The sequence below is a fragment of the Drosophila willistoni genome, chromosome 3R (assembly GCF_018902025.1).
Source record: "Drosophila willistoni isolate 14030-0811.24 chromosome 3R, UCI_dwil_1.1, whole genome shotgun sequence".
Classification (NCBI taxonomy): Eukaryota; Metazoa; Arthropoda; class Insecta; order Diptera; family Drosophilidae; genus Drosophila; species Drosophila willistoni.
Window position 1 is genome coordinate 22,204,965 of NC_061086.1, and position 15,492 is coordinate 22,220,456.

Sequence of the window (15,492 nt, forward strand, 5' to 3'; positions counted from 1 at the left end):
TTTCTATATAGAATATCTAACCCACTAAAAAAATTCCATTCAAGGTCAATGCCGACAAAAACAAAAAGAGGCAAACAAGCTTACATTTCAATCCACACAAAATGCACAGCGGCCCAAATATACATCACAAATTCAATAACCAACAGCAACAAAAAAAAAAACAACATAAAATTCTGTGAATACAATACAGAAAACAAAATGCCTGAATAATTCATGGCGTTTAGAACTAGACGGGGGGTAAAAAAAAAAAAACTCGACTAAAATTTAGAACCAAAAACAAAAAAGGAAAACAAACATCATTTAAGGACTTTCACCTGTGAAAATGCCACGGAATGTCTGCGGCATGTCTGCGCTTCAATGACTTGCCCTCCAAAATAGAAAAAAAAAGAAAACCAACAAAAAACCCTGTAAAAAATAGACAGACAGACAAGAAACAGACATCCGTACATACCTACCTACATATATAAAATATATCTACAGAGAGCGAGAGGGAAAAGATTTTTTAAATATATATTTGTATATAGAAGGGAAAAAATCCTAATCGAAGTCTGTGTAGAAAAAAAACTAACTAAAAAAGGAATCCGCACACACAAACAAAAAACCCGACAAAAATAAAATCCGGCAAAGTCAAATTCGTGGTGGAAAAAAATATTTTTCTAGCGAAAAAAAAGAATTTGTCTCTGTTTCGAGGGCAATTGAAAATGCAAAATAAAGAGTAAGCTGCAGAATAGAGACAAAAAATAACGATAGATTTAGGACATCAAAAGCAAAAGCAAATTGACAACGGAACAAAACGCAGAAAAGCAGCGAAAGAAAATGCAAAAAGTCGCTTAAAAAGGGGGTTATATTTATTCAGATAAAGATACCGATTTGACTAGTAAAACCCGACTAGTTATAGTGTAAAAAAATCACTAAATGTGGAATGACTAACAGAAGAAAGAATTGAACATTTCAACACCAGAATTTTCATTACTTTTTCATTTTTACTTAACACAATATATATTTAAATTAATTAAATTGCTATGACATATCGCTCTAAATGAAATTTTGATTGATGTGGCAATTCAGAATTCAACTAGCAAATAGCAAGGCTCTTAAATCGTTGTACTAATTATTTTTGTCATTATGAATTAAGATCTAATATCTTGTTAATAGAAGCTTAGGTAAAGTAAACGGATTTTACGATCAAATTTCATGAAGGTTTATTTTTTACTTTTTGTAATTCAGTGCTAACTGATTCTCGTTTTCATTTCAAAATATACATGTTGGGCTTTAAATGGATACCAACTTCAGAATGATTTGCAAATACAGCTGATTTGTGTTTAAAGATGTTTTAAAAACATTTCGTAAAAAGCTTTATTAGGCATCTCAAATTCATGTTTCGTCCTTGCCAATCTTACTTTCATTAGTTTCAACATATTTGTATTTCTTTGATAAAATACAATCATATTGGCCTGCGCTTAACTCTAACTCGGTCTTGGAAGTCTTAAGGTTCTCTTGTCTTATTATCAAAATGCCAAAAGCCTTTTTTAACACGGATTGTTTATACAATATAATTTTTTACACCTTAAAAATTCTGGTATCCCACTCTGAAAACAATTTCTCTATTTTATATAAGATTTTTGGTCCAATGCCAAATGGGAAACATCATAAAGTGAATAGGTAATGAGAAAGTTAAGTCGAATCGCAAATAAATGGAATGAGTCTTGGCATATGTTCATAAAGGACAAAATACCATGACCTCTCTATTGCATTGTAAAGACATGTCAATAAATATGAGAAAAATATGCATATTCATTTGCATCGTATTCCCTGTTCCAATTAGCCAAGTAAAATTAAAACTAAAAAACTCTGCGGAACTCTGTACGTCTTGCTCTTCTTCCTCATAAAAGACAAAATCCAAATGCCAATAAAGGTTTTTACTATTTGCGCCAGAAACTTAATCAAAAAATATTTCACAAATCGCCATGAACAACAGTTTTGTTATTTGTTTTACAGAAATTATAACTGTGCAAAAGTAAATAAAAATATAATTCCATTTAAAAGTGATATAAACTTAATTGAAAAAGCACAACTGAAAACTTAACTACATTTAATGCAATTGTTAATAAATAAAGAGGAAAACAAAGAAAACATATCCAAAGTGAATAATAGTGCAGCGTGTAAATCTAATTGAAGTAAAGTGAATTATATAAACGAATAATGGAAGGCCGCTTAATTGAGTATCGGCCAATTGGCGGTGGTCTCGATTATCATCACAATTCTCCATTGATTGGCGAGATACCACCAGCTGGGGGAGAATACTCACATGCAGTACACCGATCGATAGATCATTTGCGCAACAGTTTGAACGAACGTGTGACACTTGGTCCACTTAGTGTATTCTCAAATACCGCTGATCTTAGGAGCTCTGTGCTTAGTTATAGCCAGCAACCACCGCAACAACAACAACAACAACAACAGCAGCAGCAGCAGCAACCACAACAGCAGCAACAGCAAACACATCAATACCATTTGAGCGGCGGCGGCGATGCACTGCAACAACAACAGCAGGGGAAATCAACTTTAACCACTTTGGAGAGCAATGTGGCATCATCAGTGCCGACAGTCAGCAGCAACAGCAGCAACAACAATGCGAAACATGTCAATGATCCGGCTGTTAGCAGTAGCAGTAGCTCCTCCACCACAGCTGGGACAACTCCAACTGGTTCCACACGTGGTCGCAAATCTCGCATCTATCCCAATCCCAATCAGCATATAATTGTGACTAGTAATAGTGTGGATCATGGTGGGATTCGTATGCAGAATGCTACGATTAATGAAAGAAATGCTCAAAACCCAAGCACAACTGTAACCGGACAGGGACAGGGAGGACAGCCAGCAGACCCAACAGCCGGTGTGGTTACTAATCCATCTAGTGTCAATGGGATTTCATCATCGACTAGTTCACCGCATCATATGACCCAGCTTGACGTCAAGGACACCAAGGTGAAGAGAGTGCTTTGGGGTGATAAAGTTAAGGAGAGTGTGAAGCGAAAGTGTCCTCCAAGAAAAGGATTAGGAATACGGAAAAGTAAAGAAAGATAGGTTGAAAGTTTATGACCGCATGAAGAGAACTATTTTTAAGATAAGTGTGGGTAGATTTCTTTGTAGTCCACCGTTTTCCAGTCAATTTAATTTTTAAATAGATAAAAACTGAGATCATGTAGTAACATGGCATTAGAATTAGAATGGAAAGGGAGCTTTTTCTTTAACTTTTGACTTTTGTTTCTGTTCCGACGGTAAATAAGGATGATAATAAATCTCATGATAGAAGCTAAGGACTCAAATCTTCATTAAACGATTTCATATTCTCGATATATAGAATTGTTCAAACTGACATACATAAATGTAAATATATGTCTTAAATCCAAACAACAATTGAAGCTTATTCACAATTACTAAATAATAATGAGTATTTTTTGTGCCTTTATAAACTGATTTATTAAATGTATATCCTTTCGAGATAGTCTACCCATAAAACACATATTTTCGGGCAAAGTTTCTTGGAACTAAATGTTGAATTTTAGTTTGAAAACATTTTTTTTGTGTTAAAAAACGAAAAAAAATGTAAAAAAGTTATGCGGACTGTAGTAAATAAAAATGTGCGGCAACAAATGTGGGTACTGTAAAGAAACTATATGTCTATAAGAGCAGCAGCAGCAGATTATTTCGGGAGTTTAAATTTTGCATATTTTCAAATTTGAATACTAAGTCAATTTATTATGATTATTTGCAGATTTTTAGTTCAAAGGCGGATCTACAATTGCATACACAAATCCATATGCGAGAGGCGAAACCGTACAAGTGCACGCAGTGTTCCAAAGCCTTTGCCAACTCATCGTATTTGTCGCAGCATACACGAATCCATTTGGGCATTAAACCATATCGCTGTGAGATTTGTCAACGCAAATTCACACAATTGTCGCACCTGCAGCAACACATACGCACCCACACGGGCGACAAGCCGTACAAGTGTCGGCATCCTGGATGCCAGAAGGCCTTCTCCCAGTTGTCCAATCTGCAATCGCACTCCCGCTGCCATCAGACAGATAAGCCCTTCAAGTGCAATTCCTGTTACAAATGCTTCTCGGATGAACCATCGCTGCTGGAGCACATACCCAAGCACAAGGAATCGAAGCATTTGAAGACGCATATCTGTCAATATTGCGGCAAGTCGTATACCCAGGAAACCTATTTAACCAAGCATATGCAGAAACATGCAGAGCGAACGGATAAAAGGCCGCCCATTGCACCGGGAAGTGTGCCGCCGGGTGGTGGTGGTGGGGTAAATGCTGCTGCTGCTACTGGCAATTCCCAAAATTCTACAACAGGTCCACCACAGTCCAGCAGCAATCCAGGGGCCCAGCATCAGCGTAATAATTTGGTATTGCCACCGGTTTCTATAGCGCCCAGCGATAATGGCTATTGGCCAAAGGTAAGTCCAGATTCGGCAGCAGCTGATGCATATCAGCAGCAGCAGCAGCAACAACAGCAACAACAACAACAGCAGCAGCAACAACAACAGCCATTGCAGCAGCAGCAACAGCAGCAGCCTCATCATCATCATCCGCAACATGGAATCCCAGTGCCACCGCAGCAACATGTCCCGCCACAACAACAACAGCAGCAGCAGCAACAACAACAACAGCAGCAACAATCCCAACATCATCATCCACAGCAGCAACAGCAACAACAACCTCCGCCGCAACATTCCATGGAGGCACATTATGCCCAAGCTGCTGCTGCAAATACAGGACAAAGTCAAAATGGACATGCCCCCGAATTGCAATCACATCATCGCATGCCCGATCCGGTCAGAGAAGATATAGGTAATTGTCATTTTTGAATCTTGTCAAGCAATATCCCACCATTTCCTGCACTTTACTCACCCACAGTGTCCACACCAAGCACCGTGGGTCCCTATGATGCCGCCTCGATAACAAAAGCCACCAGCAACTCGGCATTTACACCGATCAATTCGATGCCGCCACATTTGAACTCATTAAGTCATCATCCGATGGCTCAACGACCTTATCTCTATGACGCCATCAGTTTCCCAAACAAAAACGTCAATCAGAATAATGCGAATGCCTTTCCCAATCAATTGATCTCTCTGCATCAGATCCGTAACTATGCCCATCAGCCGGCTGGCCTAATGGCTGGTGAGCATCTTTTGGGCGTTAGTGTGGGGCCTGGCAAGGACAAAGGATAGCTAACAACGTACTTCTAAATTGCCAGTACGTTGCAAAATGGGGGAGGGGAGAGGAGGGAAGGTTTCTTCTTATGCTGGAGGCGGCGTGCATTACTGTACAGTATTACTTTGTAGTTAGTTTTTAGAGCATACTTTCAAATACTATTATTTAATTTACATTTTTAAGGACATTTCGGTAAACGTTTCATATTCAATATTTTGAGTTTAGACACTGTAAATGGCCAACAAATACGTACATACAAACATAATTCTACTTGAATCACACCGTCCAGTTATTTTTGTAAACAAAATTCATTGAAATTTCATTTAGAATCCATCAAAGAGATTTCCTTTGTAAATAGTTGATACACGATTTTACCTACTAGAAGTTTGATGTATTTATAGGTATATACATATATATATATTTTAATGCACAAAACGGATCTCGCAGTTAAATCTAAAATCAGAGATATTCAAATTTCATGGTATCCTGCTGCAAACTACAAAAAAATGAAAAATCAATTGATAAATATATATATATAAATGTGTATATATACTACTTATTAGTAGATCAAATCATGTTAGTGGACAACATAATTGATATAAAACTATTAATTAACTATGTATGTATATTTTTAGAAGTAAAACACACAGAAAGTTTCTAAAAGAAATTTAAAACAAATACTATAACTCAACACGATAATGAAGAGATCATACATATATATGTATATGATTCCAAACCGATTAAATGTGTTTAAGAAAAAAACTATGAATGGAAACTATGCGATAGATAAGTACTAACTAAAACTAAATACACCTATTTTGAATCAATTCAACTAAACAAACAAATACATTTTGAAGCATGAAAGAAGAAGACTGAAGTGATCAAAATTAAAACAAAAAGAAACAAAATCTTTAAGAAAAATCAAATGGTAAACGTTTTTACAGCAAACTAAGCAAGCAAACTGATTGTATCCTAACATAAAAAAAAAGAAGAAAGAATTGCAAAAAAAAACCTACAAACAAATTACGACGGAACGCGGGCGAGACATCAAATGTAATGTATTATTAATATAGAAAACTAAATTACAATAGCTAGAGTTTAATTCCCTATAAATGAATTCTTAAAAGTCGAGAAATCTCAATGTAAAGACAAAACGCGCGAATCGATTCCCATAATCGAATCGATTCTCTTAGACAGCTAAGCATAGAAAAATACGATGAAATATGAACTTACCAACATTTAAAATAGAAAGAAAACAAAGAAAAAGTAATAAATATTCAAGGGTATTTTGTCGGCTGTCAATTCCAACAAAATATAAACAAATAACAAAATCAAACCATTTTAAATTAAAACGAAAATCTTCCAAAAAGTTGCAAAACTAAAAATACATATACACAACAAAAAAAACTGTATTTCAATGAATGAATGAATGTTGTTTGCCGCCGAGATACTCTGAATAATTGCATATATTCTATATATATGTATTATATATAGTAGATATATATATATATATGTATATGTGTGTGTGTGTGTCAATTTCAATTTTCCGTTCATATTTGTATGTACATTTTTATTTTTCAAAAAAAGAAAAACTCATTGCATAATAAAGTTAATTAAACGTTTTGCTCTTTGAGATTAATGAACGGGATGAGCTCGTTTTTAAATATCTTTATATGAAATTCCTTATCAAGAGTAGCCACATAACCGGTTAGATAGTATCGTTGATTTCGAGGTTCCCATATAATTTCTCCCACAGCACTCCAATCATTGGGATTATTGGCATTCCAGTAAGCAACTCCAAAGTCAAGGCAGATGGGTCGCAAATTGGGTCCAAATATGAAAGGTTGAACTACAGTTAATATGGCAAGTTTGTAAACTGCATCTTTTATGGTGACACTGTGAATTATAAGAACAAAAATTTCAGTAAAGTGTAAACAAAAAGTGTAGTCAGAATACTTACGAAGCAATATGTATTTGAGAGATGTTATGTAGAACATATCCATGCTCATCTTGGGGTGAAAATTCCTTTGTATGATTACCCTCCGCAATGGCATAGAGCAGCGGTTCCGTAGAGTTTACTTCGGGTATTGAAGACTCTTCGAAGACATGGGCGTTAGTTATTACCACATACGGTGAGAGAATGGTGACCGAGGACATGTACTTAAACTGTGGATACTTTCCACGCTGAAAGAGACTTCCTACCCAAGGAAATGTTGATTCATTAGCATCCCAAAAAATGCCACATTTGGGTATACAATTTGGTAAACTAGAATTCCCTTTCCATTTGCCATCCGATTCACAACGGAAATTAGCAGAAGTGTGTCCATTTGCACTCTCATAACCGGAAGCGCAACTAACCTTCATTTCTGTGTCTTTTAGAATAATTGGCGAGGCCTCACAGTCGATCAATTCATCAGCAGTTTTACATTCCCGCTGAAGATTCAGCTTATTTTCCAGCTTGCAAACTCGCTGACAACTTGGCCAGTAAGTATTCCAATGTGTTCCATTACACAATTTAAACTCTTCGCCAATTAATTGGTAGCCGCTCTTACATCTAACATGGACTACTCCATTCTTGCCCACAGCGGCGCCAGTTTTGTAAGTGTTCGATGTAAAGTAATCCTCCGCAATTAAAGCACCGGAATCGTCTTCAATTTTACAGAAAGACCTTAGCCATTTGGATTTCTCGGCTACTACTATTTCTGTTTCTTCTGTTTCAGAGCCAGGGTCAGTTTCTGTTAGGTCGGGTGAAGTAGGTCTAGGCTTTTTCTCTTCCTCGGTTATTGGTTTATGCCAGAATTTCTTTTCCAGGCACACATCGTCCATTTCATCCGATCCATCACCACAATCAGGTATATGATCGCACACTTTATCCGATCTAATGCATCCTCCAGTGGAGCATCGATAGGCTTCATTCATACATGGAACAGCACTGCAGATTTCCACATCCTCGTCTTTACCATCATTACAGTCCAAGATACCATTGCAGACCTTACTCATTGGAACGCATCCAAGTGTATTTCCTATCCTACACTCGAAGTCGAATTCTCCTCTGGAAAAATATAAAAGAATTGAAAGCTCGCAATCAATTGTCAATTAAATGTTTCAGATTTATAAACGATTACAGGTAAGTTTAACTTCCTTACGTGCAGTTTCCCTTGAGAGCATCGTACAATCCAGCTATCTCATCACTTGATGCGCACTCATATTTATTTTCATCACTTTCATCCCAACAATCCGGAGATCCATCACAACGTTTCTGTATGTCAATGCATCCTCCGTAATTGCAGCGAAATTTATCCTCACAGTTATTCCTAGCGCAGACTTCATATCGTTCATCTGAATTGTCATTACAATTGTCAATGCCATTACAGGCCTCATCCAGGCCAATCACCTTTCCACTTAGGCAATAAAAGTTGTTATCTTCATTGGCCCAGCTAGAATCTGTAGGTTACAGAAATATTTATTAGATATATTAACTAAACTATATAGCCAAAATTCTACTTTTCATTCAGAGTAACATTTTGTATTGCTTCGGTCTAGTTTTTTGTCTATTTTACTTTAACAACTTTGAAAGATGTACCCGAATATTCACGTGTGGGGATTAACGTCTCAGCAAATGAATTAAATAAAATAATATACATATGTATGTTTTTTTTTTATATTATGTTTTACCATAGACAGAGTGCGATAAGCGATGGGCGATTGAATGTTCTCTTATCAGAAAGAGAAATGGCAATTTGTATTGAAAGCTCTCACAGATTTTTTGAGCTCTTTTTCATCTTTTTTGTTCTTGTTCGCATTTATTAATACATTTTGCACTGTCTATCCATCAGCTTGGCAACATTAAGGTAAAGTTGAAGTCTATATGGACTCCAGATTAAATACATTACATACATATGTAACTAGTCTTTTGTTCTTACCAAATAAATAGAGACATAAACAAAGTAATCCCAAAACTAGTTTCTTGGTCAAAACCATTTGTGCACACGTATTTATAAGTCACTCAAAAAGAAGAACACCTCCGACATGAACAAGCGGTAATATACTGAATCTGAAAAATAAATGTGTTGCTGCTTATACCTCGAACTGGGAGAGACATCAAATTCTTTGGAATAGCGCTTATCAAATGTTTAATAATCAAAAGTAGATTCTCGCGTTTAAGGCGGTATGTCTAGGTCCAGATAATACATAAATCGAAGCGAACACGCCGCAATATTTTTTTAAATTTTTTATAATTTATAAATTTATAAAGAATTTTTACAAAAATTTAGAGGGGATTAAGTATAAGAAAATATTTTTAAATTAAAAAGGTAAAACAAATTTAAAAGAAAATGTCAAAAAAGCTAACATCGGTTATGCCGAAGTTAATATCCCATTGCAGTCTTTGGCAATAATATTTTTGAAAGTTTTAAAATCTTTTTGGATTCCAAAGCCTTCGTACTCTTATTCTATTTTATATTCATATCTTTTAATTTGCTATACGAGCACTTTTCCATCTCCCAAGCCCACGCATACACATTCATGTTATGTAGCGTTGTGTCTGTATGTGTGTCTGTTCTGTTGACTTCGAGCAATCACGCATTAGGCTGCTGGCAGCGCTGTTGGCTGCGTTTGAGCAGAGCCGAATTATATTGACTATAACTCGATGTTTAACATGGATCATTAGCAAACTCCTTCACCGATTTTTCGTATAGCACTTAATGATAAAGTGGTCCGATCCGGATGATACTTCATACTTGATCTTACCCAGGTGAGAAATAGCTTAAATACATCCTAATAGCTTCTTAATTGGCGAAGTAAAACGCACACGCACCGACGGAGGCAGAGACGGTGGGACGGACATGGCTATATCGACTCAGCTTCTCATGCTGATCAAGAATATATATACTCTGTGAGGTCGTAAAAGCCCTTCTCTGCGTTACAAAGGTCGATGTATGAACTGTTCATCTAATATTTCCAAGGGTCAAACCTTTTGAATTTAATTAAATTAAGATTAAGCTATGTATCCATATAGAACGTAACTTAAAAGCAGAATTATACTTGCGTAGTGGTTTTTTACCTCCTTTTTTATCATTATGCTATAAATTCTATAGATATTCTGCTGAACAAAATGAAGTTGAGTTTGAATCATTCAAAAATATCTTTTACCTAAATCAAAAAGTTAATTAAAAATATATGTAAATTTTTATATATAATATATGTATATTTTTATTACGGGAATTAACCATTTGATGCTTGCTTACACCTATCATTACATATATTTATATGCATGTATGTAATGTAGAATTATACATTTTATGAATACATATACATATATTTAGACGGTATGTATGTACATACATATCTATCCGTATATATGGTATATTTACTTTTTCTCATTTGCATAGATGTATGTATGTATGTATGTATATTTATTTATGTATGTGGATTGAATATGACAAATTGTTGCTTGTTGTCGTTTTATTTGTTAATTATTGTAATCACTTTAGACGAATTGAAGTTTGATTGGACACACGAATTGAAATTGTTTTTTTCCTTTTGTTTTCTGCATAAATGTATTAGAAGGTTTATAATTTCTATATCTGTATGTAAGTACATATATAGATTTCTTGCTCTTTATGCATCTGCTAACATTTTACAAAATATATATGTAATAGCAGCTTCTCCTAGGGACTCACTAAAAAGATATTTTCATTATCTTTTGGATGATTTTTTTGTTTTTATTCAGTACATTCAATATGTAGACAATTATTTAAGCTTGGCTTTTCTTTTTATTTTTTTCTCTTTGCTTTTATGTGTGGTCTGGTTGTAGCGAGGAGGGGGGAAGGGAGTAAGCTAAATCTATTTCATTCCTACATGTATCTTTTTATTGGATTTGGTTTTTTGAGCTTTGCATTTGCTGTGGGTATGTCTAGATTAATTATGAAAGTTTTCTTATTTGTGTTCTACAGGCTATATTTTCCTTAGTGTTTGCTTATAATTATTAATTTTAGTTTTATTGGGTTTTCCTCTGTGTTTTTTTATTTTGGTTGTTGTTCTTTTTGGTTTTTGCTTTCATTTTTGGTTGTGTGTGATTTTGTATCTTTTTGGTGCTAAGCAATTTGCTGCGTGTCCTTTCCTCTAGATTTCCTTTCGTTTGTGTACGTATTTCTAAATTATTAAGCTGATTTAAGCTGAATTTCTCATTGTCAATTCATCAATCAATGGTCACACTTTGAAAGTACAATTTTTGCAATTTTTGGTGTTCTTTTTTTTTAAGTATATGTATATATATTTTTGTCATATTTTATATATGGTTTCAATTTACAATTACAAAAGTATATATGTATATAGACAGACAATTGAAGTCAAATGATAGATTGAAATTAAATACTTAAAATTATAGTTATATATATTTTTTGTTTTTGACATGCTGCTTGTAAAACCAAAGACGAAATGGTTAGGATAAAAGCCAATAGTAAACGGAATATACATTTTTTTGTTTAAACAAAATGCGGCAAATAGTGTGTGCCATAAGTATGTGTACCTGCATGTCAAAAGGGGGAGTTTTTCTCTTTATATTCATTAATTATCTTAGATTTACATGCATTACATTATATACTAAACATTTTCTAATACATTTAATTTATATATATTTTGCCTCATTTCCAAGGGCCGGTAAAACAATATTGGATCGCATTTCAAAATGATTCTCAATTGAATTTGAATGCAATCTTTTGCATGGTGTATTTTTGGAAAACAAATTACAAGGAAATGGAAATAAATATCGGAGACTAAATATATGAAAAGTTAAGTATTGAAAACGAAATGGGTTTGAATACGAGCTCATACATATGATTCCCGTTCAAGTATGACTCCCGTTGTGTTTGCCTGCTTCATAGATGAGAGCGACGCCAGCGCCGGGATTCAATTTTATCTCCAAGGTGGTTTATTCTGTACTCATTCAACTCAATCACCCACACACATAGACTCACTTCATTTTAGTTTACTCATTCAGCTTGTGCCATTCGGCAATCTGACGTCGCGGTGAATTGCAAACCTCATTCCAATGATTCAAAGCGGTGCTACTTGAGCTGGGTCCACCCAATTCCAAGCGTCCAATCACCTAAACACCCAAAGAAAAGTATTAAACTTTTTGTTTCATTTAAATTTAACAATTGCAGACTTTTACCTCATTTTTGGTCACACGATCCCAGTCGAGTAGCATTAGCTCCAGCGAGACACCTTCTAGACTAGCGCCAGTTCCCTAGAAATAGGATAAAAGGTTTATTTCATCATCCTTCCTGGGAGCATCAACTTCCGCTTACCTCAGCTGCTGGTATATCGAAGGCGAAACTCTCATTAAAGACGGGACTTAGAGTGCGTTTCTTGACATGTGTCTTCTTCTTGGCAATCCTTTGTCCATTGTACAGCAAATAGATCTTTACATAGGGATCAGCCAGACCAGTCACATCCATGCGTGGTAGATTTCTAGCCTTCAAGAGGACCACAGTCAAGCGCCCAGCTGCTGGTTGCCAGCACAAAGAGATCAGGAGTTCACCACGTCCCTGGGCACGGATCTTTAGGCTGCGTGGCTGAATCTCCTTGCTGATGGATAAAGCCTCCTTGGAAATGTCACCAATCTCAATGGATGTCAAGGGGCAGACAACTTCGCCAATCACATCGTCGCGGGAATAACGATCAAAACTGAGTATAACAAAATGCAAGGACATATTCTGCAAATCGTTCATGTTCAGGCCATAGAAAGTGAAGTCCTCATCGTAGACTGGATTGCGAGTATTTCGCACCACACGGGTCTTCACCTTATGCTGTTTGTCCGGCAACAATTGAAGCTTTACATACGGATCGGTGGCCGCCTGAGTGCGACCATTCATGCCCGTTGGTATATCCCCAGTGCCACTTACTCCTCCCTTGCAGGGTAGTCCTCGACAGCGTATAATCGAAACCATTAAAGCATTCCTTTCGGCCAAATAGCGCAGCTTGAAGTAAATGGTTCCCAATTTGCCATACTGATCGGTTACAGTCACCTCCTTGCCATTGCTCAGAGCCTGATCGTCCAGTGTGATGGTGACATTACCATTTGCAATTGTCTCCACCGGTGAATGATGATGATGATGATTCAGACTAGTTGTCATGCCATCCGTCACGCTTAGTTTGTTATTCGGCAAATGTTGTTGTTGTTGTTGCTGCTGTTGCTGTTGCTGCTGTTGTTGATGCTGATGTTGTTGCTGCTGCTGCTGTGGTAGCTCATCCTCTTCGGTATATTTCACTGGTTGCGGTCCCATCGGTGAAGTGGATTGATCCTGCATTGGTGACAGCAAACCCATCTGCTTGCCGCCAGTTGGCGATGGCGATTTCTTTAGATAATGCGGTGGCTGGCCACTGGGTGAACGAACTGCAGTCGGACGTCGTGTGGGTTGAAACGGAAACGAGGCATCAAGCTGGTTCTGCTTCTTATTCCGAATCCTCATATGCTTGGCACAAATGCAGGCAACCGATGAGAGAATCGCTGCCGCAGTAAGTCCAAGCAAGGCGGGCACAACTAAATAGACAGATGACAATAAATCAATTGATTATCTCAAATGGAAAACTTTTCCCCAGCAATTTAATTATCTTTCTCAATCTCATGTGTCATCCATCAATCTTTGTATTTATTGAACATTTTTGGAACTCACAACACCCACCTTAAGCAGACTTCAAATCATTAGTCCTAATAAACACACGACACAAAAGTTTTCTTAAACTTTTCTACTTAAGAATTCTTTTTTTGAGATTCTCCGAGTGGATATGTTGCATTAAGAGCAATATGTTACTTACTTGTGTCCATGACGCTGACATCTGGTATATACTCGTCAGCCATTTTTAATGGATTTCCCTCGATTCGATATATGGCCTCCTCGCTCTGGCTTTTGGAGTTTCGGTTTCCGTGTGTTAGCTGAGATGATGTGAGTGGAATAACAATTAGTCACACAATTTGTACTCGAGAATAAAACTTTTTATTTGCTTTTCTTTTCTTCTCTCTACTTTTCGTTTATTTCGTCCAAGCAAAAACTTTTCCTTTTTGCCAGGAGCACGAAAAAAATGTTCATATAACGATTTTGCGCAGGAAAAGTATGCTAGGAATTTTTTTTTTTGCCTATGAAAAATTTGAGGTAGCAGCTGCTAGTTTTGGCTTTTCTCAGGTTGTATTGAATGTTTTTGTTGTTATTTGGTTTACTTGAGACGCACTCACACTCACCCTCTCTCTCTCACTTACTTTCCGTGTGTTTGTCTCTTTCTAGCTATGAGTTATAGGGGTGCTCACTGGGCTCGTATGAATCATCGGGCCACCCCCGCAAAATTACAAAGTTCGTTGCTCATTTCAATTTTTTTTTTTTTCCTTTTTTCTCTACTATTTTTCAAGTTCAATGCAAAGTTTTCTATAACTTTTACCAGACTTTTTCACATTAAACTAAGAACAATTTGAATTTAATAAAATTTACAATATTTTTCACAAACTTTTCTACAGTAAAATGGATTCTCCGTAGACTTGAACATATTTTTGTTACTTTTTCCAATGCTTTGGCTTTTTGTTTAATATTTTGCTAAGTTTTAGATTGACTTACATCTTGTTGTTAACCGATTATTATAAAATTTCTAGCTAAACCCACGCGTTTTTGCAAATAAAATTTTTTCTTGCCACCTTACAACGTAGTTGCCTCCGAGCAAGTTGTACGTACGCACTTTATTATGCCTTTCAAGTGTCTTGAGTAGGTTGACTCGTTGTCCTGCTGGGAAATCGTTAAACCGGCGCCGGCGCACTTCAGCCACTCGTTGCAATTCGTGTGGGCTGCTGGTAAAAAAAGCACAAGTGGAAGTGGGTGACAGGAACCTGTGACGTCTTTATGTCCCATAAAAAAAGGGCCATAATGTCGTTTGAGCTTATACAACACTGTCTAAAAGTACACTTGGAGAAAATTGGCTAGACTTACTAACTCTCATTAAATTTCTTAGCCTAGAAGCTAAAAAGCAAAATTTCTTAGCAAATAAACTATTAACAATTTGTAAAAAGTTTGATAAATTTAAACAAAGCTTTAATTTTCTCAAATAAAGCTTTTGTCGCTTAACTGTTTGTTTTGAGGAGAGAGAGAAAGCTTTAAGCTTTGCTTAACACAAACAGTCGCTACCAAAAAAGACCATACCTCTAGTTGTGTCTTGAGGCCAACTTCAATACTGATGTCTCTGTCAGGGGGAGGAGGGGGAGGGTCTCAAC

At 36.3% G+C, this 15,492-nt stretch overlaps 3 protein-coding genes across 4 annotated transcripts in view; 1 reads left to right on the forward strand and 2 right to left on the reverse strand.

The window, feature by feature from the left end:
* Window positions 1-6,568, forward strand: part of LOC6647668 (zinc finger protein rotund) — a 43,499-nt gene extending 36,931 nt beyond the window's left edge. Inside the window, exons 1-3 of one of the 2 annotated variants that reach the window (XM_023178780.2) lie at window positions 2,008-2,988; window positions 3,779-4,871; window positions 4,938-6,568. In XM_023178780.2, the coding sequence (XP_023034548.1) occupies window positions 2,203-2,988; window positions 3,779-4,871; window positions 4,938-5,254 (2,196 nt within the window). In that variant the 5' untranslated portion in view covers window positions 2,008-2,202 and the 3' untranslated portion in view covers window positions 5,255-6,568. Of the gene's footprint in view, window positions 1-2,007; window positions 2,989-3,778; window positions 4,872-4,937 lie in introns of those variants that run through there. The other variant, XM_002070307.4, reaches the window with a different exon arrangement.
* A 254-nt stretch (window positions 6,569-6,822) lies between these two features.
* On the reverse strand, window positions 6,823-10,314 carry LOC26529800 (modular serine protease). Its single transcript, XM_047010440.1, has 4 exons — window positions 10,281-10,314; window positions 8,384-8,681; window positions 7,198-8,289; window positions 6,823-7,133 (listed from the first exon to the last, which is right to left on the reverse strand). The coding sequence occupies exons 1-4, from the start codon at window positions 10,312-10,314 to the stop codon at window positions 6,851-6,853; spliced, it is 1,707 nt and encodes a 568-aa protein (XP_046866396.1). The 3' UTR covers window positions 6,823-6,850.
* Window positions 10,315-11,936: 1,622 nt separating this feature from the next.
* On the reverse strand, window positions 11,937-14,877 carry LOC6647537 (synaptotagmin-4). The gene is made up of 5 exons (XM_015177409.2): window positions 14,846-14,877; window positions 14,058-14,175; window positions 12,548-13,782; window positions 12,412-12,486; window positions 11,937-12,345 (listed from the first exon to the last, which is right to left on the reverse strand). The coding sequence occupies exons 2-5, from the start codon at window positions 14,098-14,100 to the stop codon at window positions 12,226-12,228; spliced, it is 1,473 nt and encodes a 490-aa protein (XP_015032895.1). The 5' UTR covers window positions 14,101-14,175; window positions 14,846-14,877; the 3' UTR covers window positions 11,937-12,225.
* Between the last annotated feature and the right edge of the window lie 615 nt (window positions 14,878-15,492).